We start from the raw sequence: 24,659 nt of genomic DNA on the forward strand, positions 1-24,659 counted from the left end.
ATAAAATAAAAGAATAAAAAGAAAAAAGCGGTGGTAGAGAAGGGTGGTTAGAAGAAAAAGTTTCGTTAAACGAATAAAAGAAGATATTCGACGTAATCATTGTTCATTTTACTCTTACTCTACGAACGAAATTACGTTAAAGAGAATAAAAATCTTTCTAAGAAACCCTTTTCTCCTTTTATATATATATATATCTATATATATATTTTTATATAGTTCTTCTCTCATACGATAAACCACTTCTGTTGAAAGAAACGAAAAAGATCGTTCCAAGTTTTGGACTACGTGTATCTTCTTCGTTTTCATTTCTTTTATTCTTTCTTCATCTTCTTCTTTCTCGATCGGTGGTCATCTCCTAGAACGATTCGTGCTTCTCACGAATTGTGTATTGTAAATCGTCGCCGATCGAAACCCTTTTCTTTCCTACCTATGCCCTTACGAGAGATGGTGCACGACCGTAAAACGTTCTGCGACCCTCGTATATTAGTTGTACGAGACGCTGGAATGTGCCTTCGAGTTCTTTCTCTTTCTCTCTCTTTCTCTCTCTCTTTGTTTCTCTTTCGTCTTCTTCGTATACCCTTCTCCCTTCTTCGTATACCCTTCTCCCTTCTTCTCCCACCCTCTCACTCTATCGTATTGCCAAGTCTTGCTTGTCTTCGAAGTATCCAGATACGGATACAGAATACTGGACAAAACGTGTGTCCAACTTCGAACACCGAATACCAAGTTGTTGTTTTTTCTTTGTATATATATATTTCTTTTTTTTTATTTTGCAAACGATACGATATACTCCCCTTCTGCTATATTCGATAAATATATATATATTTATTCCTATATTTGTTCATCCTCGAATATTATGCTAATATTTGTATTGGGTTAACAACTAACCCTAGTAGCACAAAATATTGCAAAATATTGAATACACACACATGTGTATTTAAAATTAAATTTAATATTTAATATTAAAAAGACATATTGAATCTCTTTTTAATATTAAATACACATGTATTCAATATTTTGCAATATTTTGTGCTACTAGGGAAGTGATTGTGAATTTTAAATAAGAATGAAAATTCCAAATTTTTGCTTAAAAATGTAAGTTTATTTAATTAGATACCAACGATTTTTGTTGATGACCTTTTGCCATCGGTCAGGCAGTGTCATAATGCCCACGTTCATCAAATTTCTGATATTTGCTGTCATAAAAACTGAATTAGGTGTCAAACAAAATCTGTAATGAATTAGTTGCCAACCCAATATTTTGTACGATTTACCTGATTTTCTCTATTGTTTCTTTTTTTCTTGTAATCTTTCAATTAAGATTCGAAAAATTCGATTCATTTTTTGTTTTAGAGAGGTTTGAGAGAAGAGAACATTTTGTAACATCAAATTTAATATCCTTTTCGTTTTTCAACGATGTTTGTATCATCTTTTTGTCTATGATTCGAAAAATTAATCACTTTTATCATATAGATTTTGTTAATATGATTATACGATGATTAAACAATACACGATTAATTATTATTTAATCGTAATACGTTAAAAATTAATTTCCAATTGAAACATTTCAAATTCGAGATCGTAGAAATTTTGATAAAAGTAGAAACGACCTACTTAACGGGGACTAACGTTATTTTTGCTTTTTTCTTTTTCTTCATTTTTTTTCATTTTATTTCTTAACAAACTAATCTTTCCTGTTACAGTAAACAGGCTGTATTCGACGGAAAGAAGGCCATTAGAGGAGGCATACCATTTGTCTTCCGTAAGTATAAAATACTAAAACAATATATATATATATATATATGTAGATCATTTAACTGTGAGTAATGTAACGTAAAAATGATTTAAACATTTAAAAACGAAAGAGAAAAAATTAGAAAAAAATAGAAAAAAATATAGTTGCACGATTAAATATTGATTTTAACCATCGCGTTTTACAAGAGAAATAATCCCTCATCACCATTCTCATTCTCGTTTCATTTCATTTATATTTTTACTAGCAGATCAATTCGAGAACTCTCGTTATTAACTTTTTTGATAAATTCGTTTTATTCATGTCGACGTACTACATACATACGATATGCATGGATATTCTTGAAAAATCTCATGTAAAATATGTGAAATCAAATTAAGAGAATAAGAAATTCTAATAATTAGTTTTTTTCCCTTTTTAGGTATTCAATTTGTATCCATTCACGATGGAAATAATATCATTTCATCTCTAACAATTTTATATAATCGATTTAATTTATTTCCAAATATATAAATCATTAAATTCATAAAAATTATTACATAAAGAATTTTTACCTTGTTCTGATAATTTATTATTAATATTATTTACAAAAATATTAACATTTTATATATATATCCAATCTCGAAATAATTAAACATACAAATTTCTAACAATTTAAATTATAAATATTAGGTTCAAATTCTAATATATTATATTTATTAATTCTAATTTATTATATATATTTACTAATATATTATATCTTATAATATATATTTTGTTTATATTAAATAACTATATATATATATATATTCACGTATCTATACGTGTTCAAATAATAAAAAAATAATTACTAATATTACCAATTAAACTGTAATAAAAAGAAAAGAAAAAGAAAAAGAAAATTGGGAATAAAATAAAATAAAATAAAATAAAATAAAATAAAAGAATAAAAATGTTTATAGCACAATTTGGACCATGGACATTCGGACCACCCCATGGATTTGCCAGGATTGTACGTTGGAACGTAGAAAAATCGCCAGAACGATTGCCAAGTGGAGACGTCGAAGCAATATTCTCGATAATGGATAACGAATTCACACGATCCATGTGGAATTACTCGTTCAGATTAACCTATAGGTTAATCTTACGAGAAAAAGAACTTCATTTCCACATTGGCGTATATAATCCGAGCAAAGATCATACCTTTAGCTTTAATATTTTGCTACATACTTATTTCAAAGTTCCGGACGTTAGGAGATGCCAGATTACAGGCTTGCATGGATGCACATTTATCGACAAGGTAATTTTCTTTTCTATCTTTTTTATTATTAATGTTATTTAACGTTAGATATTAGAACGATATCGATAATCAAAAAGATCTTATTATCGTTCAATCGTAAAATGGAATCTTTTGTTATTTCAAAAATATATTACAACGCGTTTAACCGGCCTATAGTTATAAATAAATTATTTTTTAATAATAAGCTAAATATAAAACACACTACGATATTTTTTTATATTATATCGTAATTGTGCATTATTAAAAAAATTGTTTAATGTAAGTAAAAATGCAATTGGCAAAATTATTACGATTCGAAGATGATAAAATTTTCAAAATAATGCAACTAATATATATAATTGTAATTTTTTTATCAACACATATCATTGTCATTTTATCATAATCATCATAATATATTATTTTATTTTTTTTTATATTTATTTTATATTTTATTAATTTTAACTTGGTATCTATTGGATTTTTCGGAAAGTTCGTGTCGATTTTCCGTAAATGGCACATAGTTATTTTACTATAAAAAACCTGAGAAGTTCTGGAAGGCCGAAATTTTGAAGTTACCCTTAAAGATGGAGAAATATTGTGAAACAGAATGGCACTAATAAATAATTTAATAAATATATATATCAAATAAATAAGCTTAAATGCGTTGCGTTTCAATCTTCCGTCAAAATCGGCACGAACTTTCCGGACAACCCAATATTTACGTACGTTGTGGATGAATTTTTAAATTAAAATAAATATAATCTCGTATTTTATCATGTATAATACAATGAAAAATGATATTTAGACTAGAGACAACCAGATTTTCCAAGAAGGTCGTGACGTGGTTACGGTATGCGAATGGACTGATAGAATCTATCAAAATACACCTGGGGAACACATAATTACGAACGTTGTTTCTGGAAGGAAAATGCGTGTGCAAAAATATAATTTCCCTGATACGGTGGTATCGAATCCTTGGCAAGAAAAGGCACGTGATATACCAGATTTTGGGGATGACGAATTTCCTAATATGATATGCGTCGAAAGTGGACATGTCAGTAGTCCAGTCATACTTGTACCAGGCATGACTTTTGAAGCCAGCCAAATATTGCAGGTAATATTTTCTTTTTAAGACAATCAAAATAATATATAACGAGTTAAATATTATGACAATTATTTGATATTGAAAATGTTATATTTTATCGATTCGACAGCTTCATAATTATTGATTGATTTCATGATTTTTTCTATTTTTATGATGGACAAAAAAAATGCTTGATATAAATTAATTATCTTTTCTTTTTCAAATATCAATTTTCTTTTTCTTCAAATATCATTGAAAATTTGATAAGATTATTATTTAATTTTTTTTTTTGTTTATATATAAAACAATCATGATAGAAATATATTATCGCTTAAAGTTTAAGCAACAAATTGGTTCTCGTCAAAACTTTGTTTGTATGCTTCTTTGAGCTCGTTAAACTTTGCCTCGTTAAGCTATCCATGACTACGTATGGTTTATCTAATTAGCTTCTGTTCTTCTCACAATGGCTAACAACTAAATTACTTCTCGATACATAGAATAATTCTAACGATCATGTTTCGTTACTTTGATATTAGAATAATGATCAAAATTCGAACTTTTAAATGAAAGGTGTTGAAAAACATCTTACTATCTTATAAATAATTTTATCTTATTTCAATTCGTTTTACATTTACTATCTTTGTCTCATGTCAGTTGTCACAGCTATCTGTTTGTTTGACCTCAATTTATCCGGACACTTTTAAAGAAATTCCACACAAAAAAACACTTCAATCAGTTTCTCCCTATTTCAAATAATAATTAGATTTTCCTTCTTAACTCTAATTAAAAATTACTTAATCAAATTAATTTTAATTCATATCGATCTTGAAGGATCACTAAATGGAACATAGATTATCGATCAATCATATGAAATTAAGTTAACATAAAAATTGATGATTCTAATTATCTTCTTGTATTTTTACTCTATCCCCATTTTTACGAGATTTTTACCAACATCTTTTTATATTTATTTCAATACTATCAAAGAGGTATATTCACATCTTTTTATTTCTTTTCTGAAATAAACAGCACACGGTATTTTTGTCCTTTTGTTTCTTTGAATAGCAGCCACCCATCATTGCTTGATTTTAAGTAACTTTCAATTTGGTTAAATCGTTGATGTATTATAATTAAAAAAAAAAAATATAAATATATTAAAGAAATAATTCTAATCGTTTCTAAACAAGAAAAAAAAAGAAATTACTTTCCAATGTTAGATCAATGAGAACATAACTTTCGAACAATCTCGTAGACGATGATTGAAAGTTTCCGAGAAGGGGATGAAATTTGAAGCGCATCTTCTCTATTCTGCATTTGCGAACCTCTACGAGTTACCCCTCGACTCTAAACACGAGGCTTCCTTCTTGTTAAACTCAAAAAATCTATAAAGAACGTTAAAATATTAATATTAATATTTATTGATTTATAATTATAAATCATTTTCTTTTTTTTTGTTTTTTTTCTAAATTAATATCAATTAATATATTACCAATGTTAAACGTGTATCAACATCGATCAAATAATCCAAATTCTTCAAATATTTGATTAGAAAGTTTACCATTGAATATTATTACCTTTCATTAATTTAAATATATTACAAATTATTCGACTTATATTATTTAAACCAATATCAAATCAACAATTGTCTTATATTCGTACGTTATTTGTTAAAATTCTGTCATTTAACAGGTAAACTGTATAAAAAGGTATCTATAATATAAGTTTAAATATAGATTAACATATCTTTTTTAGTTAATGAATTGAAAAAAACGATTAGGATAAAAAACCTAATACAAAATTTGGCATATAATTGACAGGTGATGTGAGTAGAGGGTGGGCCAAGTTCTCATGCAAGCACTGCTACCAGTGGTAGCGGTGCACTACTTCCTTCCGTTGTCTCATCGACTCCGGGTACGGCTGTTTGGTCGAGCACTAATCCAGGTTGGCGTTATATGCCACCACCACCACCTCCACCACCTCCACCACCTCCACCACCACCACCACCACCGCCACAATCAACAATTTCTTCCGAGCATTCGACTCAGCATCATCTCTCGCAACAAGAACAACAACAACAACACGCACATCATCATCATCATCACCATCATCAGCAGCATCATCACCATCTTCATCAACAACAACAACAACATCATCTTCTTCATCATCATCATCATCAACAACAACAACAACAACAACAGCAACATCAACATCCCTCGCAACTTCATGCACATTGCATCGCTCAAACTTGCACCATTTGCTCTCTCAATCTCTAAATATCAATTTTATATAATTGATTCGAAATTATTTATATTATTTAAATCGTATAGATTTTTCTTTACATTGTTTTATTTTATTTGATTATTTTTTTTTCGTTTCAAGCAACAAAACTCCGTCGAAAACTTCTCAAACTTATGGATAATAAATACTTCTCGCGTTTAGGACGTACATTCATATGTAACTAATTATATTATACATTAGGGTTGATTCATATATATATATATATATATATATATAATATTTTAATGTAACAAACTTTTTACTTATTTTATAAATCAAATTAATAACCGATTAAAATTCTAAGATTTAAGTTTATTGTAATTAACTGTTCGTTTATGAATCAACTCCAATTTTAAATTTGATTTTAAGTTAACTACTTTTCGAGTTATGTTTTATTTTTTTAGAGGGGGGGATGTACGTAATGTCTCTTTTGCGAGGGAATTTATTATTATTATTATTGTCTTCCTCGTTTAAATAGTATTGTTCTGCTTATATGATAATAATTGTAAACAAAAAAAGATAAAAAAATAAGAAACTTAACTATCTTCTCTACCGAAGATTTATATTGCATTGCGTGCGTCCTTATTTTGATGTATACATTCCAATTATCAAGATGCATTTGTTTAGCATATTTCATAGTATACAATTTCCATTCCACAAAACATAAGCATTCCATGTAATAATTGTCTAACTGTTCTTGTTACAAAAAAAAAAGTAAAGAAAAGTTTTCAATAGCTTAACAACAGCTCTCATTCGATCAGATCTTGAGATCTGATTTTATATTCCTAATTCTATATTAAAAAAAAAAAATAAAAAAAATAAAAAAAACATTCATCTAAATGTGCTCAAAGCGAGAAGATGCATAGAACGAATTTGATAAATGAAAGAAAAATAATAATAATAATTAATAAATAAATAAATAAATAAATCTTACTCGCGCTAATTATTACGTTAAACAATTTCGTTATCAGACTTTGTAAAACGACTTTGTAAAAGTCTGCAATTTTCTTTCAAATTACTTATTACATTTCAATCGAATTATATTTACGAAAACTTTCCTATAGTTATTATTGTAATAATAATGTAACCCACGTCTCTAATGGTTGTGCTTGACAAATATTATTTTTTATTATTTGTAGTATATATATATATAAATACGTATAATTATGTTCTCGTGACATTTTTCAGCTTTCGCATATGCAGGCTGTCTACAAAAAAAAAAAAAAATTGCTTTACCCCGAGAAAATAAAAGTAAAACAATAAACTCTTAAATATATTGATTTATTATATAGATTTGCAATATAGATTTGCAATATTGTATTTTTGTTTCATTTTTCAATCTACGAATTTACAGTTAAGGTATTGTTAAAAAAAAAGAAAAAAAAATATATGAATCTATGATGCGATGCAATCATTTGAAATATCTACCAAACAAAAATTTGTTAACGTTTCAATTAGGTAAAGTAATTTTTAAAACATCCTGTATATGTTTCCTATTGTTAATGATCGGATTAGATCATCAAGATAGATCCTTTCCGTCAAAGAAAATGTCAACAAAAAATATAACTCATGTCCTTCTCTCTTTTTTTTTTTTTTTAAGTTCTAATTATTCGTTACTAAATTCCAAAGCTCTCTGGCTTCATCATGATCGACCTACTTAATACGTATTATAAATCAATTCACATCAGAGAACAACACATAAACAAATATGGTGCTAATATTACAAATATGAAGTCGTTTTATAATAGTTTAGGCGAGAGTATAAATAGATAAACTCGTAAAAAGAAAAAAAGACAAAAAAAAACAAAAAAAAAAGAAAAGACACAAAAAATCCAACAACAATTCAATTTTCTCTTTTAAATCATTTGCTGCCAGACTTCTTCTCATAAAAAAAAAAAAAAGTAATTTTTTTTGTTGTGGAACACGTTTGCCACATTAATTCTTTAATATACATACAAACATACACACACACACATACACACACAAACGTTTCCGTCTCTTTAGAAAGAAAGAAAGAAAAAAAAATGAAAAAACAAAAAATATAATAAAAAAGTAAAAAAACGTGAAAAAAATAAAAAATATATACATATAAATGAAAAACGATAAATCATCGAAATAGTTAAGTAAGGGAATATTTATGCCATAATTACGTGATTTATGATATTAACGTAAAAAAAAAAAAATAATAATAAAAAATAAAAAAAAAGTGAAGAAACACATGAAATCTATATTAATGATATCTATATATCTGTAATCAGAAATCTGTATGGAATACTTGTAAAGATTGTCTATTCTACATTCGTGAGAACAAAACTACATAACTTTGTAAAAGTGAAAGACGTTTGATATATATTTTTTTTCTTTTTTAATTTACTCATACATATGTATATTGTTTCTTCGATGTTCTCTGATCGTTATTAAATATTATTCATTAACAAAATGTTAAACATATACTATTTATACTCTTAAATAAGGCGTTCACGAGTCCTTTCATTGTCAGATACAAACACAGATAGTTTTTTAATTATAATTTTTAAACGTAACATATAATACAAATTTTGTATCCGTCGTTATTGCTATGTATATTAAAAGCAATCTGAAAAAAAAAAGGAAAATACTCTCAAATAATCTAATTGATTGAAATCGATTTAAATTCATGCACTTATATATTTAAAATAATATAATAATAGAGATAGCATTTGTAATCTTATCATTTCAATATCGCATTGATTTCATATCAAGTCCAAGTTTATTTTTATCGAACGAGTTACGTGCAAAAAATTAATTGTATAATTTAAATAGATAAATGAAAAAAAAAATAATAATAATAATTTAATCGATTATTGTACTCCGTATAAAGAAAGTAAAAAAATCTTTTTTTTTTTTTTAATTTCGCTAATATAATTTCATTATTACATTTAAATGTTGTATTTCACATTTTGTATAGATAAAATTAATTAACAACAATTTCGCGTTAATTACATTTCGATATATTAAATTCATTAAAGTGCAACTGTGTGAAGTTTTTTAATAAATGTGAAAAAAAATCGACATAAAAAACAATAAAAAAAAAACATTAATAATAATAATAATAATAATAATAATAATAATAATAATAATAATATCGTACTTCGCGTATAACAAATTTTCAACAAATAAAAACGCAGACTTATCTCTCTGCTTATTCGTATATTCAAAATGCCATAATATAATTATAATATAATAATAATAATAATAATAATAATATAAATAGATACAAATAATTTAAAGATTATTCAAATTAAAACAGTAAAATTGTTGACTTTTTAATTGCATCAAGAGAAGAAAAAAAAGAATAAAAGATGAGATAAGAAAATAATAAGACGATTATTTCTTAAGGATTTTTGGTCTTTAGAGGCTAGACATTACGTCCGTGGTTCAATATAGCATAACATTTCTCTTTCCTTTCCCATATTAGCATTAAGATTTGGTCTTCCACTACAACATTTATCAGATCATTTGACTTTTAACAGAAATAATGTTTATATTCCAAATATTTGTAATTATATGTAAGGAAATTTCAGAATTATGCAATAAAATAATATGTTAAAAGTGTACTCTTTTGGGAAAGTGCAATAAAATATAGAAAAAAAAATATATATATATATAAATATGTTAAATAGTTAAGCCCCCCCCTTAGAAATTCTTTCTATTAATCATACTAAAATTTGTTATTATAATAACATTCAAAATATATACATCTTACAATCATCTTTCTTTTTCTTTTTGTTTTTTTTTTTTTTTTTTTTTTTATAATCTATACATTATGGACAAATTAAGGAAAGTAATTTGATATAAATTTGTTTTTGAAATATTAATAAATTTGAATAATTTATTATAAGAAAACGACAAGTATACATTTCCTTTCTCTTTGTCGTTTTGTGTTTTCATTTAATTATACAACATATTAAATAACTGAAGTTTTAATTTACACAAAATTATTACTACAAGTATCATATTATTTAATGAATATCCTTAAAATCTACTCCAGTCAAATAGATTTCCTTTGACCATAAAGATATATATGTAACAATAGTTTTATACATTTTGGCTATTATTACAAGTAATATGTAAATAACATCACACAGAACTCTAGGTCCTGTTTTACATCATAATATTACAGACAGAGAATAACGAAGAAATTCTCTAAGATCAAAGACTTGTGTACTCTTATTATGTGTCCACAATAGATGTAATCTTGATGCCTTATAATTGTCAATTTTAAAAACATACTTGGTAAAGTTTGATTTTGCTTTTAGTTGAAATTTACAGATAATTTTTTTAATGAGTTACGTCGCAGTTTGTTTAGTCTTCGCTCCTTGCTCTTGTTGCTTTTTTTGTTGTTTTTCCCTCATTCGTTCCGCATCTCTGTAATATCATATTGTTAATACTCATCGAGTATATATATATATAATATGTACAACAACTTGTGCTTTCCCATTTTATGAATGTTCGAAACTCTTGCAAAAAAAATGGATAGCCTACCGTGCCTTTCGCTGTTCTAATGAAAGACCTTTATTACTGTCCTGCTCGGCAGCAGCTTTTTTAACAGTTTTTTTCATATTTTTGGCTCTTGCTAGTTCACGTTGATTTCCCCCTGCGTTAAACATTTCATAAATCTTACTCTGTATAAACGTACATGTTATTTTTATAATACGTGTACACGCAGATGTTATTTTATCTCACAATAAATACATTATATTAATCATTAGAACAAATAATAGTATATGCTTTTATTAAACTCATGAAACGTGATAAAAAAAAATGTTCCAATAAATCTTGGAAAAGATCACTTTTTAAATCAAAATTATTTTGTCAACTTTTCTAGAACATTTCTAGAAAATACACAACATACTTACTTCAATGTTAGAACAAAAGATAAATTTCAACAAAATAAAATCACAACTAATCTAGCATTAAATTATATTTATTGTTTACAATAACTCATTACAACATAACCAACTGTAACCATGATTAAAACTAAAAAAAGCAATTCCCAAACATCTCAGAATAGCCACAGAAACATTATCTATCGTTGTAGGGTTAAAAAAGAATTCAGTGAATCATTAATGTGCGTGTGTATGTGTATGCGATCGCTAAATAGCGATTTATCCATCCTAATTATAAATATTTATTATAAAAAGAAAAAAAATACGAATAATAAACAAGTTAAAAAAGATAATCGATTATAAGATGATTATTGATAAGTGTATTGAAATTTGTTAATTTAAATGACAATAGGATAATTAAACGTTAAATCATACAGAAAATATTGATGTCCTTTCATTCGTCCTTTTAATTCGATCACTATTTTTCTTTTTTTTCATTGATATAATTTAAAAAGTGTAAATAAAGAATTAAAGAAAAAAAACTTACGAGTCATTTTTTTCTTTTAGTTCTTGGTCTCCGATAAACAAGTACTCTAAAAAATGAAATCAAGTTAAACGATGAAAAAGCACCTATACGATTCGTTTCCAACTACGATGAATATATCACTAACCGTATACTAATTTCTAAACTAAAATAAATGACTTCGTCCGGCACGATCCTTCCGATATATAAAAGTATTACTTGTGAAGTTATTCTTCGAATAATATATACACATACATTCACATATACTTAAACAATACGTATAGAAACGTACGAATTTTATTAGCGTAATATTCCATAGAGTGCGCTGCTATCGTTAAATCATTCGCACCCTCTAGCGATTATGACTTAAAATTAAAAATGATAATGCAGTGTTTCTCAACTCTTTTTTATCAATTCTTCAAATCTCGTTGAATAATATTATTAATACATTAATTAGTTAATGATACATTTGTTTAAAAAATTAGATTTCTTATAACAAACAATAATTTTAAAATAGTCCTAACTGTGCGTATATATTTGTATATTTGAATTATGTCAAACAAGTTTTGAAATTTCTAACAAATTACCGCGCATTTGAGAAAAACCAATCAGTGATCAACTAATATGCAATTTATCATGTTACCACATTTTTAACATGAAAGATGCATAAAATATCCTAACCTTAAAATTAATATTTGTGTTTATCTAGAAATAAGAATAATGTCATTGTTTCCTGCTTATTCAAATGAAAATGTAATTGAATCAACAAAAGACAATGTTACACAACAATTGGGTAAGTCATTGTTAATATTATTTTTTTATTAAAATGACATTTCTATTTATATTAATCAATTATATTTGTAATTTATAGATAATGCATCAACAAACTGGTTAACAAATTCGAGTTTTCAAACATGTGTACATTCAGAAACACTTGTAGTAGATATTTCTTCAGATAATTCATCGGATAATGATTTCCCTATTTCCACCGAGGTTCCTATTTCAAATGCATCTACTCAAGAAGATAAACATTCCTATTATAATTCCATTGAATCGACTAAATTAAGCGAGGATAAGAAAAAACTATCTAAACGTACAAGAAAACATAAAAAAGAACGAAGATCAAGCAGTAGAAAGAAAGTTAAACATGAATATGCACGAGATGTTGCTAACATATATTTTGAAGATAAACATCGAGATAAATTATTCGGTACAGTGAAAACGCTATGTTCTAGAGTAAGACCATATTATAATGTCGGAAACAAGTATCTTGGTTTTGTTTCTTATAAGAAAATGAAGAAAAATGCTTATCAAAGATATCATGTGTATAACATTGATGCGACAGAAAAAGCTAAAAATAAAGATACGATAATTAAAAGGGAAATCGCAAAGAATGACACACCAAATAAAAATGAACAAATGCCATCTTGGTGTACAAATTTGGAAGAAGAGCAAACATCTAAAACACGAGAATACAATGAAAAGTTAATGCAAGATCCTAAAAACATAAAACTGTGGTTAGAGTACATAGAATTTCAGGTAATGTATTTTTTTGTTAAAGATAATAGTATCAATAAAGTAAAAGAATTAATTATAATAAAATCTATTTATATATGTTTTATAAATAGGACACTCTAGCTAAATTTCAAAAAAATCAAATAAGCAAGAACATTCAACGTTCAACGGTTATAAAGAAGTTATCAATCGTCGAGAAAGCCTTAGAACAAAATTTAGATTGTACTGACTTGTTAAAGTTAAAGTTACGTTTTATGGGAGAAATATCACCTGCTGATGAATTTTCTAAGGAAATGGAAACATTAGTTAACAAGGACACGGGAAATGTTATTTTATGGCAAGCTTTAATTATGGCTACGCAAGGTTCAGTAGCGATATGTACAGTTCCTAAAGTTTTAGATTTATATACCAAATGTTTTTGTGTATTAAGACAACGATCTCGTACAAATCCACGTATTTACGATGAACGATTATTAGGTAATGTTTTATATATTATTGTTGATAAATATTGTATTTTATATTTATTAATATTTTTGACTAAACTATTCCTTATTATATTAGAAATGCTATACCAGTGCTTAATTTTTTTAAGACATACTGGTTTATGGGAACAAATGTGGGAAACAATACGTTTAAATCTCATATTGAATCTTAATTTGAATAGAGACAGCTTAATTTTTAAAAAAATTATTGACGAAAAGAAGCTAAGTAAGTGTTGATTCGTCATTATAATTATAAAAATAAACTTATTCGAAGATTATCTAATTTTATAAATATTTTCAGTTGGAATGGAAGAAGTGGTATTAATGTCAAGATTACCGTTAAATCAATTATGGTTGAGAACAGAATTGTTAAGAGAAAATTGTCATTGGATTAGTGTTAGTAAAGAAGAATTAGAATTAGTTGGAGATTCTCGTAGATTTGTCATACCGGAAGATGTTGCTGATTTTGTACATCCAATAATTAGTCGTGATTCGAATTTTCGTATGGCAATTTACAGTCTTTTAGTTTTAAAAGTACCATTATTACCAACAAGAGATTGCATGTTGAAGGTAAGGCAAATCATAATTGTAGATTAAAATAATATTTCTGATATGCATTGAAATGAATGTTTGCACTTATAGGATTTAGGTTTGAAAGAATTTTCATGGGGTGTGGATTCTTCAGAAGTATTATTTCCACTTGCATATCCAACAGTAGGAGAGATGGCTGGTCATAAAAAGAGGAAAGCATTGATACATGGAATACTCGAAGGACATTTAGTTTCTGGACCTCAGTATCTTAAATTTCATCCTGCACAAGAACCATACTTAGATTTTATACGTGAAACGTTTCATACAATCGCTGATAGTTTACCATCCCTTGAACGTAGTAATATATACGTATGGTGGTTAAGATTTGAAAGATTACTTGTTTTTCTTAACAAAGATGATCCTTTAAAACACGATAATAAGTGAGTTAATGATGATTAAATATATATGTTACATTTTTCATTGCAATTATATCAATATTTTTTGCAGAGGGAAAAAAATAAAATCTATGTTGAAAGAATTTTTGAAGAAAGATGTTAACAGAAATAACTTACATTTTTATAAAGAATATGCTTTAATAGAACGAGAAATGGGTAAATTTGAAAGCTGTATTAATATTTTAGAGACAGCTATTCAATCTAATTGTACTCTGTCTATGATATCAAATCCCGAAGAAAAGGCTGCTTTATTTAATTTATACAGGACACTTTTTGAAACTTTATTAAATACTGAGACTTACAAAGAAGCACACAAAGAAAAAATATTGAATGTCATTAAGCATATGATACCAGAATCAACTGACAATCAATTATTACTTGTCGAGAAATACTTGAAAGATTGTGTCAATGATTTTTTAAAGATAGAACATAAGAATGAAAATAAAGATACATTTTTCTTATCAAATGTATATTGTGATGTAATCGTATGTTATACGTTATTTTTGTATGTAAAAGATAGTAATATCGATGAAATAATTAATATATATAAATGTTGTATAGAACATTGCAAAGAAGTATCTCATTTACAGGTATATATTTGATTTTTGTCTCTTGTTATATTCAATTATTATTTCGTTGCTACCATAACAATTTTTTATTTATTGCAGGAAATGTTATATGAAAGTGAGCTTGCAATTTTACAATTGCATTATGAAAATTTTCCTGATGTGGATAATAATGTAAATAAAATGTTAGACAATATGTTAAAATTATATCCAGATAACTTTTATGCACTGTCTATTTATGCCAATAAACAGGTAAGTTTAAAAATTAGCAAATTGATGTAACTTAATATAAGTAATACAAATTTTTGTTTAGAGTGAATTGCCAAGCTGGAAATTTAACAATCAAAAATCTGTGCTAACGATTTGGAAAGCTTTATCCTTGTGTTTAGCTGGACGTAAGCGAACACAATTTTTAATGCAACTTGGTCATGATGCAGCTTCTGCGTCGCTTAACAAATTATTATCGCTTCATCGAATATTTGCAAGGTATAATTTCTTTTAAAATTTTGTTGAAAAAGAATTATATTCCTATATTTTTATAATAATTGATTTATAATATATTCTTATGTTGTTTTATTTTTTTTCTAAGAACACCAGAAATAAGATCCTGTCCACTTTTATGGAGAATATACATGCTTCTTCTTCGAGAATATAATTTATGCGAGAAAAAAGGAGAAGAAGTTTATCATGAAAGTGTAGTATTGTGTCCTTGGGCGAGAAGTATTTATATCGATGCGGCTGAAGTTGCACCGCAACTTTTAACGCAAATACAAGATGTTATACGTGAAAAAGAATTACGAATGCACGTTACGCCAGAAGAATTAAATATTTTGCGTGGCCATTTATAAAAAATAATTAGTCATAAATATAAATGATTTGTCTTTTTCTTTTTAATACGTAAACTTGTGTGGTGTACAGTGTAAATAATATAAATAATACTTTTGTAAGTAATGTAATAAAAAAAATTCTAATATTGTAAAAATAATAGTATACAAACAAGAATGTCATCAAATTCAATTAACCTTTTTCTATCAGTAAACATGCGCTTTCGTAGTATTTCAAGAAGCATCTTTTAAGCTAAAACAATAGTTTCCTAAAAACTTGAAAATATTTCAAAAAATATAATAATATTAGTTATATGTTTGTTGGTAAGTTCATTAAAATTAACAAAAGTTTCAAAAACAAACAAAGATTATAACCTAATATTGAAATATGTTTGTTTTGTTTTCAAATTAAAAATATACGTCAAATATAACCTAACAATTGCCATTTAATTTTGCATTTAAAATACATAATTATTATTTGTCATAATATTATTGAATTTTTGACACTCTTGTATTATATCTTTGTTAATAATTTATTTAAAATGACTAACCTTAAATTAAATTAAAATGTAATTATATAAAGAATCTTGTTTTCAGATTTTATAGAGAAATGGATTTAAAATCTGTAGTTGTCTCAGGAGAAGCATCAGAATCAGATGATGATATTGCTAATGTTATTACAGTATGTTTATTCTTATAATATTAAATAATTTATTATATATAAGATATTATATATTATATATTAAATATATATAAATTTTGTTATTACAGGGTATAGGATTTCCCTCTGTACATACACCAAATTATTGTGGTACGATTGTCACTGGTGAAGCTCCTGAATCTGATGAAGGTAATTCAAATAATCATTTTGTATATAATAAATGAATAATATATGCATCATCTTTATAGATGTTACAAGTTTGAGCAGTATCAGTGGAGCAGTTGATGCAATGACTTGTCCACCATACACGGAAATAAAAACACTAAAGTCAAAAAAAAGCAGCGTTAAGTATAACAGCTTACTTCATAAAAAATTGCGTAAGTAATAGAAAGAATCTTTTATTTATTAAAACTGAATAATTAATGATATTATTAGAATTACATTAATTTGATGTACTGCATAGGTTTTGGTTACAGAATGAATGTAAAACAGATGATTTTAATAACATCATATTTCATTAATATTATAGTAGTACAATACGCATCCCTATAGCTAAAACACATTATTTTATATAATATTCTTTATGCAGAAACATTTTTTATCGGTAATACAAGTTGTTTCTTTATTTTCTTTTTCTTTCCGAAGTAAGAATTGAATGGACTGATGTGATCCACTTTATTTAGCACCTAAAATTTATTTTCCTCGCAAGCAGAACATTATATATATATATATATATATATTTCCTGTTATATACTTTAAATTTATATATAGCATAAATGATATAATGTTTATTTATAAAGAGAAAAAATTATTTTTTTTATGATATATTATCTATATTAAATAATAATAACAATGATGTAATACAAATTAAGAAAAGGAACTATTGCTTTCGTGTTTTATATAGGTGAATGTAATGAAACATTGGATAAAGATATAATTCAAATGACAGAAGGAACAGTTGTCAATGGTGTTCAAGAACTATCAACTGTCAATAAACAATTATTAAGAAGTGAACTTGTCTTACAAGAGGCGGTTTGTCAATTACGTAATGCTTCTAATAAATCTAAGAACGCATCTAATGCTCTGTATGAACTTATAAATAACCAGTTTTTACATTCTATTAAAACATAACTTATTTGTTTATTAACCGTTTGAATCCCAAACAGCATGATTGCACTATTCAAATTTCTTATCGGAAAGTGCCACATTATTGAAATACAATGTGCAATTGATACATATCTGTGTCACTTGGCATTTGACAACATGATTTTTCTAAATACCACTGGAACTCAAATGGTTAATATATATTCTTGTTCATAAAATTTATTTATAGTAATATTATAAACTGAAGATGATCATAATAATAATAATAATAATAATAATAATAAAGTTATTCAAAATGAAAATGTTATTATTATAAAAGAATCATTATTAAATATAATGCATTGAGCACTGATGTGCGTTACTTATAATTGGCAGTCTATGCAATATTAACTAACGTACCTGAGAATTTCAGGTATGAATAATTTTCCTTTTAATTTATTAGAAAATGAATAATGCTAAGTTACACAAAAAATGCAATTTGTGGTTTTTAGTCATGTATATATGTATATATATTACCAAGTAATAAATATCCTTATACTGATCGTTGCACTTTCTAATTTCGTATGACATAAATTAGACGTTTATTTATAAGGGTAACAATGTAAACACTAAAGTTCTGCATATGTATGGTAAGATATATATATGTGTATATATATATATCAAAGAATGTCACGATATTTAAATACGGAGTACCTGTAAAGAGTAGACATGCACATCGTATTTACTGTTCTCTTCCTTATTTCTTTCTTTTTTAGTATATAGCACAATTTAACTTTTTGTTTTATATTTACGTAATGTAAATGCAACGCATAATTTAATTGCAATAGTAACAATTTGTTTTTGAGTATTTTAAAATCATTTTGCTTATTATACAAATAAAGAACAGTTAATATCATTAATTTAATTCTACTGATTGTGCATATGTATAATCTTTTCAGGAACACCCATCTATTTTCTTTATTTTTTGCTGATTTTTTTATCAAATGCACAACTTCGTTTGGTATCAAAGGATTGATATTGTTTTTTTTTCCTTCTTCTTCCTAATACATCACTACATCTAGTGTTTAATGAATTGGTGATTTTAATGGGGATGCAATCTGTTTTCCTATAAATTCAGTCTTAAATATTCCATCAATCTTCGTTGAACATAAGTTCAGTTATGGATATATCTACATAAAATACAATAAGTAAAACATATCTTGTGCTGATACTGATATGATAACATCGTGACGGAATACCTTCTTTGACATCGTAATTTTTTTCTTATCAAATATGTTCAGATTATTTAACGGCTAAGTACTTTTATATATTTTGTATTATAATCATATTTTGTATTAAAGCAATTCCATATGCCACATACTAAACTCAACATATGTTCAAAGTATCTACTTTTGAGTTAATTATATTTATATATATAATATTATATATATGTCTATAAATACTAATTAACAAAAAACGTAAGATAAAATCTGATCTAATTAACACAATAATTAACTCATGAGATATATATAAGCAAACATTTCTTTATCTCTTTGGTTAATATTATAAATTTGATCATTTTGGACTGAATAGATTATTTCAAATACTTCATAAATAATCATTTTTAGTCAGAAATAGAGAATAATTTATCTATCTGTACGTATTTCTTTTTATCATCATCTCACTTTCTTCAAAACAACCCTGGCAAACAGGTTTTTTATATGGAAAAGAATTTTGAATCCTTAATCCATAAATTATTTTTTGCTGCAGTAGAATAATCTTTTACTTGCTCCGATCGAAGTTGGCAAGTTTAAATATTTAATAGGCTCAATTCCAAAGGAGAATTAATGTTTGTTGTAATTGGCGACCTTTGTAAAAAATACGACGCCTAACTCGATACATATTAGCCAGTGTGAGGGCGCCCACCCCCCACATGGCCTACGCTCGCTCCATCTCTCCTCCACTCGCATAAATCTGAAGAAGAGCCATAGACTCCTGTGCTTGTCGTTTCTCTGCGAGGAATCTACCTGATGCTTCCTTCAATTGCTCCAGGAAAATCCTATAATAACAAAACAAATGATAACATAAGAAATGTTTACGACAAAGAACACTATTATTATATGTTTACAAAATTAAACGCAAACCTATCGGGTACAATATCAGCTAAGCTATCAGGATCCATATCACTAAGCAGCTCTAAATCATTTCCACCAAGTAATGAAATGTGTGATGGATCATCATGTAACGATGAAACCAATGGCTCTATTGGTGGACGTCGACGTCTAATTTCGGTGCTTCTTGAAGTGCCTTCCATGTTGTCCACATCATCTACAACAATGTAGCGAGAAGCAGTTTTGCTGCTACCTGCTGCAATCCATTTCTGGTCTCCGTATAAGACCATTAGACTGGTGTTCCTTTCCAATGTTGCAAAATATTCTTCATCATCTACCTCGGTTCCTAAATGCAAAGTCAACCAAACCTTAAGAACCGTTAAAAATAAATCTAAATTTAGAAGAAGATTTAAAAATATACTATCTATCCAATAACAATGTATTCTTACCATCTTGTTCTAATACGATAGTAAGATTTGCATCAGGTGGTAAAGCCAAGCGACTTCGAGCTATATTAGTCAAATCTTTTAAAGAAGAGGCAGTGATACCCTTCCTTCTTTCCCTTGCATGATCAACTATTTTATATGGATTACCCAATCCTTGTACTATTCCTGGTGTCTCTGACATGTTGCTTCAAAATGTAAATAATAGATTCAATATAATTTCTTTAAATACACGTTCTCAAAAAAATGAGCTTATCCAAAATTTTTCAATAACGAATAAAACCAACTATGATGGAGCTTAAAATTCACTTAATTTTTTTTCTTTATTTTATTTTATTTTTAAATTGACACTGCTAAGGCCTGATTCTCGTTGCACACTAGTCGGACAATGCACTTGTATCCTTGAATGAAATGCAATCGAGTTTATTACATTTGCATAATACTAATCAACTGATTATAAACATTTATTATAGAAACGTTGTTATATTAAAGCACTATATATATATATATATATAAGTATATTGATGTGGTACAAATAAAAAAGCCGTGTATGATTTTAAAACGAAAGTTCGAAAAAGGGCAGTGTTTTAGGATTGTATCGGATATATAAATTTGGTCTTTTTGCGAATTTGCTTATAGCATTAACGCAATTTAAATATGAACGAATTAAAAAAATGTAGAAGACGGTAATGTTTAATGATAACGCCTGAATGAGTGAGTGAACTGACTGTGTGTCAACTCAACACTGGGTCAATGGTGCAACTACCCCTCCTATTTATACTCCTTGCAGACTTCTGCGTACAGACATACGTCCGAGAGACACCCCCAACCGTATTCCTACCAACATGGCATCTAGACAGAAATCAATAACCTACCCTACACTAGTATACATTTTTTCCCTTCAATTGGACAAACTATATTAACGTTCATGCATGAAACTTTAATAAATATTATTATCTAAGCATTATGCTAATTAAATAATAAATATTCCCTCTTGTATATATTTAAATAATTTGCCATGATGAAACGAGTGCTAGATCATCGTTAATTTAAAAAATAATAAATAAAAAAATATTTTTGTATAGATCCCTTTATATTTACCTAACAACCCATTAAATTTACAGATAAAAATTTTCTACTTTCGATTATATTTATAATATTAACAATCGAATATTATTGTTGATAAATTTTTATTATTTATACTTTTGTACTTGTATTCCAGATAATATTTATTTATTCAATTTTATAGGAATCAAATTAATGAGCATATGTATGTAACAGAATGGTAATTGTTTAAGTTATCAATTAATCAATTCATGATATATTCAAACATGTTTTAAATCTTGAATATAAGGAACAATATTTGTATTTATACTTATTTCAAAGCTTGAGTAAATACCAGTAAATTCATAATAAATGAAATTATTTTAATGGATCAACACAATATTTCATTCTCAATATACAAATATTGCAATTTTATTATAAATATATAACTTTATATAACAAAATTTTTAAACAGATTTTATTAGTCAGATTTAGAAAAGTTAAAAGTATCATTTATTTTTAGATTGGGTGTCAAATTTGACTAGGACTTGTGAACTTAGGACACGGCACTGCAACTAAATTTAGACCAACAAGACTAGATACTGTCTTAAGATTAAAGTTAGCCCAGGCTTAGCTCAGTTGAGGCTCTTAAATGAGCCATAAGCCGTATCCGGATGGAAGGAATTAAATTTAATTGAAATATTCTACAAAAATAAAAACAAAAATAAAAGGAAATAAAGGAAAAAATGCCAAGTGTTAACAAAGAATCGGATGATAGTCAAACTTGGGAGTTAGCTGAAAGATGTTTATTACCAATTGCATTTTCACATGCCGTTGCAGTTATTCTAGCAACAATATTAAATATTTTTGGTATTTCACAAACATCTAGTTTTGCATTGTTCTTACTTTTGTTGGTAATATCAGTGAGTTCAACATTATTTTATCACAATTTAAAGGTGAGTTATTAATACAACGTTTATATATAACAGAGATGTATCATCAAATTATGTGTCGCATTCAAAATAATTATTATTTCAAACAAAAATTCATATCTTCAATTTATTCTCATTAATATCTAACTTACGTAATAAATCTATTTGACATTAAATATATAAAATTATTCAAATGGGTGAAACAAACTTTTATTTTAGAGTAGCAACGTATTAAAAAACATTGAAATCTTTGACCTTTTTGTGTAATATTAAATTAAACGCTATTCCCTTTGGAATACTTCACAAAGGGCTTTTTTCTGTACCTGCATTTGTATACTCATGATATAACAATACAGCCTTAGGATTTCTCATATTCGCATATTTAAAATAATATTAAATATTACAAAATTATTAATTATGAAATTGTATACACAAACAGGTTACTGCTGCAGGAAAGGCTGTGCTTGTAACTGGATGCGATTCAAGAGTTGGATATACTTTGGCTAAACAATTGGATGACTTGGTATGAAATTAATTAAATTAGAAATTCAATATTATGCTTATCATTAATAATACTCTATTTAATATATCATTTTGTTATTGTAGGGTTTCACAGTTTTTGCTGGATTTAGTAATAAAGATGAAGCCGAAGAAACAATGAAAAAATTAAAACACGAAGCATCAGGAAGATTACATGTGTTGCAACTCGATATTACAAGTGAACATGATATACATTCGACCTTCCTGTATGTAAATGAAAATTTACCGGATGAAGCACCAGGTAAGTTTAATTAATCAATTTTTCTTATAATTGAATTAAAAATAAAATAAAATAAAACAATTAAATTCTATATTTGATTAAACAATGGAACAAAATAAGGATTATGGGCATTGGTACATGCAGCAGCATGGGTAACATTAGGTGAATGCGAATGGGTACCACCCTCAGTTTTAAAACGAAGTATAGATATTAACTTTATTGGTCTTGCCCGATTGACACAGGTAATTAAATATTAATTTACGTATATAATATACAAATATTTTTTCATATATAAATGACCGTTGTCAATAGGTATTTTTACCATTGGTCAGAAGATCAAGAGGACGTGTTGTAATAGTGAGTAGCCTCTTAGCTCGTATACCAAGTCCCGTGAGAGGCATTTATTGTGCAGTTAAGGTAATGTTATAAATACATTTTACTAATTAAAATAAAAATAAAACTTAATTTAAAATTAATTGACATATAATATTTGCAAAACATTTAGGCTGCTATTGAGGCATGGGGTTCTTGTCTTCGATTAGAAATGCGAAGATGGAGAGTTGACGTAGTGATCGTAGAAACTGGAGAATATGTGTCTGGTAATGCTTGGTTAAAAGACAATAATTCGTTATTAGAACAAGCTCGAGATATGTGGATGCAACTTGATCCTCAAACGCGTAAAGAATATGGGGAAGAATTATTCCAAAAGGAAATGTTAGCACTTGAAAAATATACGCAAGGACCTGAAGCAGATTTAACGTCAGTTAGCAGAGCTTTGACAGACAGCATAATGAAAACATTTCCAATGCAAAGGTATGCTCCAGTATCACGTCAAGAACGAATGCACGCCTTATGCAGCGATTATCTTCCAAAACCAATTTACAATATTTTGTACAACAATTAATATCAGGAGTCCTTGTTACGTTGTGTTAACCTATGAAGTTATTTCACAAAATTATATCCAAATGCTTTTTCTATACATTCTATGTTACATTAATGAGCTTTGTTAGCAAGAGATGTTGTCACATGATTATTTTAAACCTAGAACACTGCCTAATTAGATGAAAGAACAATGTTAAGATATCCATGTTTTGTATTTATTGTGATTAATGGTCTCGGTGAGAAATTATATGTAACGGGTTGATTTTGATGGTTTGTATCAAAGCAAGAAAAATTACAAATGTACTCCAATAAAGTATATCAAAATAATGTATCAGGTATTTAGTTTAATATTAAATTGTTTCAGATTTTCTTTACCAACTACAACAAATGAATATCTGAAAATCTTACAAACCAAACAATGACTTGTACAATTTCACACTTCACAAATCTTCTATTAGCTTTCTTAATATTTACAAGAAAAATACAATGGAACAAAAGCCAAAGCAAGTATAGTAAAAGAAAACAATCACTAGTTTCCGTCCCTAGAATATATTTCGGCAAATCTCTAATTCCCTAGAAATCGTGGAGATTTAATCTCTAGGGAATA

At 27.0% G+C, this 24,659-nt stretch overlaps 6 protein-coding genes across 11 annotated transcripts in view; 4 read left to right on the plus strand and 2 right to left on the minus strand.

Annotated features, from left to right (window-relative positions):
* The window catches only part of LOC107069518 (uncharacterized), a 37,090-nt gene extending 31,008 nt beyond the window's left edge, over positions 1 to 6,082 (plus strand). Inside the window, exons 3-6 of the mRNA XM_015326911.2 lie at positions 1,704 to 1,762; positions 2,695 to 3,032; positions 3,817 to 4,125; positions 5,913 to 6,082. Coding sequence (XP_015182397.1) covers positions 1,704 to 1,762; positions 2,695 to 3,032; positions 3,817 to 4,125; positions 5,913 to 5,921 — 715 coding nt within the window. The 3' untranslated portion in view covers positions 5,922 to 6,082. The remainder of the gene's footprint in view (positions 1 to 1,703; positions 1,763 to 2,694; positions 3,033 to 3,816; positions 4,126 to 5,912) is intronic.
* Positions 6,083 to 10,210: 4,128 nt separating this feature from the next.
* LOC107069533 (putative SERF-like protein) lies at positions 10,211 to 12,052 on the minus strand. Of its 2 annotated transcripts, XM_089172153.1 has the most exons (4): positions 11,912 to 12,052; positions 11,788 to 11,833; positions 10,897 to 11,008; positions 10,211 to 10,779 (listed from the first exon to the last, which is right to left on the minus strand). In XM_089172153.1, exons 2-4 carry the CDS (start codon positions 11,792 to 11,794, stop codon positions 10,701 to 10,703), a joined length of 198 nt encoding a protein of 65 aa, XP_089028279.1. In that variant the 5' UTR covers positions 11,795 to 11,833; positions 11,912 to 12,052; the 3' UTR covers positions 10,211 to 10,700. The 2 variants fall into 2 exon arrangements, with proteins under 2 accessions (XP_089028279.1, XP_089028278.1); XM_089172152.1 differs by having other exon boundaries at positions 11,788 to 11,996.
* Positions 12,053 to 12,399: 347 nt separating this feature from the next.
* On the plus strand, positions 12,400 to 16,160 carry LOC107069508 (nuclear exosome regulator NRDE2). Its single transcript, XM_015326889.2, has 10 exons — positions 12,400 to 12,556; positions 12,635 to 13,302; positions 13,392 to 13,755; positions 13,840 to 13,986; positions 14,062 to 14,330; positions 14,403 to 14,731; positions 14,799 to 15,336; positions 15,415 to 15,564; positions 15,626 to 15,798; positions 15,902 to 16,160. The coding sequence occupies exons 1-10, from the start codon at positions 12,484 to 12,486 to the stop codon at positions 16,158 to 16,160; spliced, it is 2,970 nt and encodes a 989-aa protein (XP_015182375.1). The 5' UTR covers positions 12,400 to 12,483.
* A 39-nt stretch (positions 16,161 to 16,199) lies between these two features.
* On the plus strand, positions 16,200 to 18,443 carry LOC107069509 (uncharacterized). 2 transcript variants are annotated; one of them, XM_015326890.2, is made up of 5 exons: positions 16,200 to 16,255; positions 16,734 to 16,818; positions 16,908 to 16,986; positions 17,046 to 17,174; positions 17,702 to 18,443. In XM_015326890.2, the coding sequence occupies exons 2-5, from the start codon at positions 16,747 to 16,749 to the stop codon at positions 17,926 to 17,928; spliced, it is 507 nt and encodes a 168-aa protein (XP_015182376.1). In that variant the 5' UTR covers positions 16,200 to 16,255; positions 16,734 to 16,746; the 3' UTR covers positions 17,929 to 18,443. The 2 variants fall into 2 exon arrangements, with proteins under 2 accessions (XP_015182376.1, XP_015182377.1); XM_015326891.2 differs by lacking the exon at positions 16,200 to 16,255 and adding an exon at positions 16,405 to 16,460.
* Positions 18,444 to 18,918: 475 nt separating this feature from the next.
* On the minus strand, positions 18,919 to 24,582 carry LOC107069512 (DNA fragmentation factor subunit alpha). 3 transcript variants are annotated; one of them, XM_015326896.2, is made up of 4 exons: positions 24,465 to 24,582; positions 20,441 to 20,622; positions 20,025 to 20,337; positions 18,919 to 19,939 (listed from the first exon to the last, which is right to left on the minus strand). In XM_015326896.2, the coding sequence occupies exons 2-4, from the start codon at positions 20,616 to 20,618 to the stop codon at positions 19,819 to 19,821; spliced, it is 612 nt and encodes a 203-aa protein (XP_015182382.1). In that variant the 5' UTR covers positions 20,619 to 20,622; positions 24,465 to 24,582; the 3' UTR covers positions 18,919 to 19,818. The 3 variants fall into 3 exon arrangements, with proteins under 3 accessions (XP_015182382.1, XP_015182384.1, XP_089028277.1); XM_015326898.2 differs by having other exon boundaries at positions 24,461 to 24,581; XM_089172151.1 differs by lacking the exon at positions 24,465 to 24,582 and adding an exon at positions 21,163 to 21,465.
* Positions 21,582 to 24,379, plus strand: LOC107069511 (D-beta-hydroxybutyrate dehydrogenase, mitochondrial). Of its 2 annotated transcripts, XM_015326895.2 has the most exons (7): positions 21,582 to 21,719; positions 22,002 to 22,434; positions 22,850 to 22,933; positions 23,017 to 23,191; positions 23,291 to 23,412; positions 23,483 to 23,587; positions 23,676 to 24,379. In XM_015326895.2, exons 2-7 carry the CDS (start codon positions 22,225 to 22,227, stop codon positions 24,072 to 24,074), a joined length of 1,095 nt encoding a protein of 364 aa, XP_015182381.1. In that variant the 5' UTR covers positions 21,582 to 21,719; positions 22,002 to 22,224; the 3' UTR covers positions 24,075 to 24,379. The 2 variants fall into 2 exon arrangements, with proteins under 2 accessions (XP_015182381.1, XP_089028275.1); XM_089172149.1 differs by lacking the exon at positions 21,582 to 21,719 and having other exon boundaries at positions 21,863 to 22,434.
* Positions 24,583 to 24,659: the final 77 nt, after the last annotated feature.

This window comes from Polistes dominula, unplaced genomic scaffold (genome assembly GCF_049000335.1).
Source record: "Polistes dominula isolate Pdom_NZ unplaced genomic scaffold, Pdom_raw_medaka contig_73, whole genome shotgun sequence".
Classification (NCBI taxonomy): domain Eukaryota; kingdom Metazoa; phylum Arthropoda; class Insecta; order Hymenoptera; family Vespidae; genus Polistes; species Polistes dominula.

Excerpts from the sequence above, each read along its gene's own strand:
- LOC107069509 (XM_015326890.2), top strand. The coding sequence starts at position 16,747 with ATGGATTTAAAATCTGTAGTTGTCTCAGGAGAAGCATCAGAATCAGAT. Across the intron at positions 16,987-17,045 it reads AGCTCCTGAATCTGATGAAG|ATGTTACAAGTTTGAGCAGT; the intron begins GTAATTCAAATA and ends TCATCTTTATAG. Across the intron at positions 17,175-17,701 it reads CTTACTTCATAAAAAATTGC|GTGAATGTAATGAAACATTG; the intron begins GTAAGTAATAGA and ends TGTTTTATATAG.
- LOC107069533 (XM_089172153.1), bottom strand. Across the intron at positions 10,780-10,896 it reads TTAGAACAGCGAAAGGCACG|AGATGCGGAACGAATGAGGG; the intron begins GTAGGCTATCCA and ends ATGATATTACAG.
- LOC107069511 (XM_015326895.2), top strand. The coding sequence starts at position 22,225 with ATGCCAAGTGTTAACAAAGAATCGGATGATAGTCAAACTTGGGAGTTA. Across the intron at positions 23,192-23,290 it reads TTTACCGGATGAAGCACCAG|GATTATGGGCATTGGTACAT; the intron begins GTAAGTTTAATT and ends GAACAAAATAAG. Across the intron at positions 23,413-23,482 it reads GTCTTGCCCGATTGACACAG|GTATTTTTACCATTGGTCAG; the intron begins GTAATTAAATAT and ends CGTTGTCAATAG.
- LOC107069508 (XM_015326889.2), top strand. The coding sequence starts at position 12,484 with ATGTCATTGTTTCCTGCTTATTCAAATGAAAATGTAATTGAATCAACA. Across the intron at positions 13,987-14,061 it reads TATTGACGAAAAGAAGCTAA|TTGGAATGGAAGAAGTGGTA; the intron begins GTAAGTGTTGAT and ends AAATATTTTCAG. Across the intron at positions 14,732-14,798 it reads CCTTTAAAACACGATAATAA|AGGGAAAAAAATAAAATCTA; the intron begins GTGAGTTAATGA and ends TATTTTTTGCAG.
- LOC107069512 (XM_015326896.2), bottom strand. The coding sequence starts at position 20,618 with ATGTCAGAGACACCAGGAATAGTACAAGGATTGGGTAATCCATATAAA. Across the intron at positions 20,338-20,440 it reads TATCGTATTAGAACAAGATG|GAACCGAGGTAGATGATGAA; the intron begins GTAAGAATACAT and ends CTTTGCATTTAG. Across the intron at positions 19,940-20,024 it reads GCTGATATTGTACCCGATAG|GATTTTCCTGGAGCAATTGA; the intron begins GTTTGCGTTTAA and ends TTGTTATTATAG.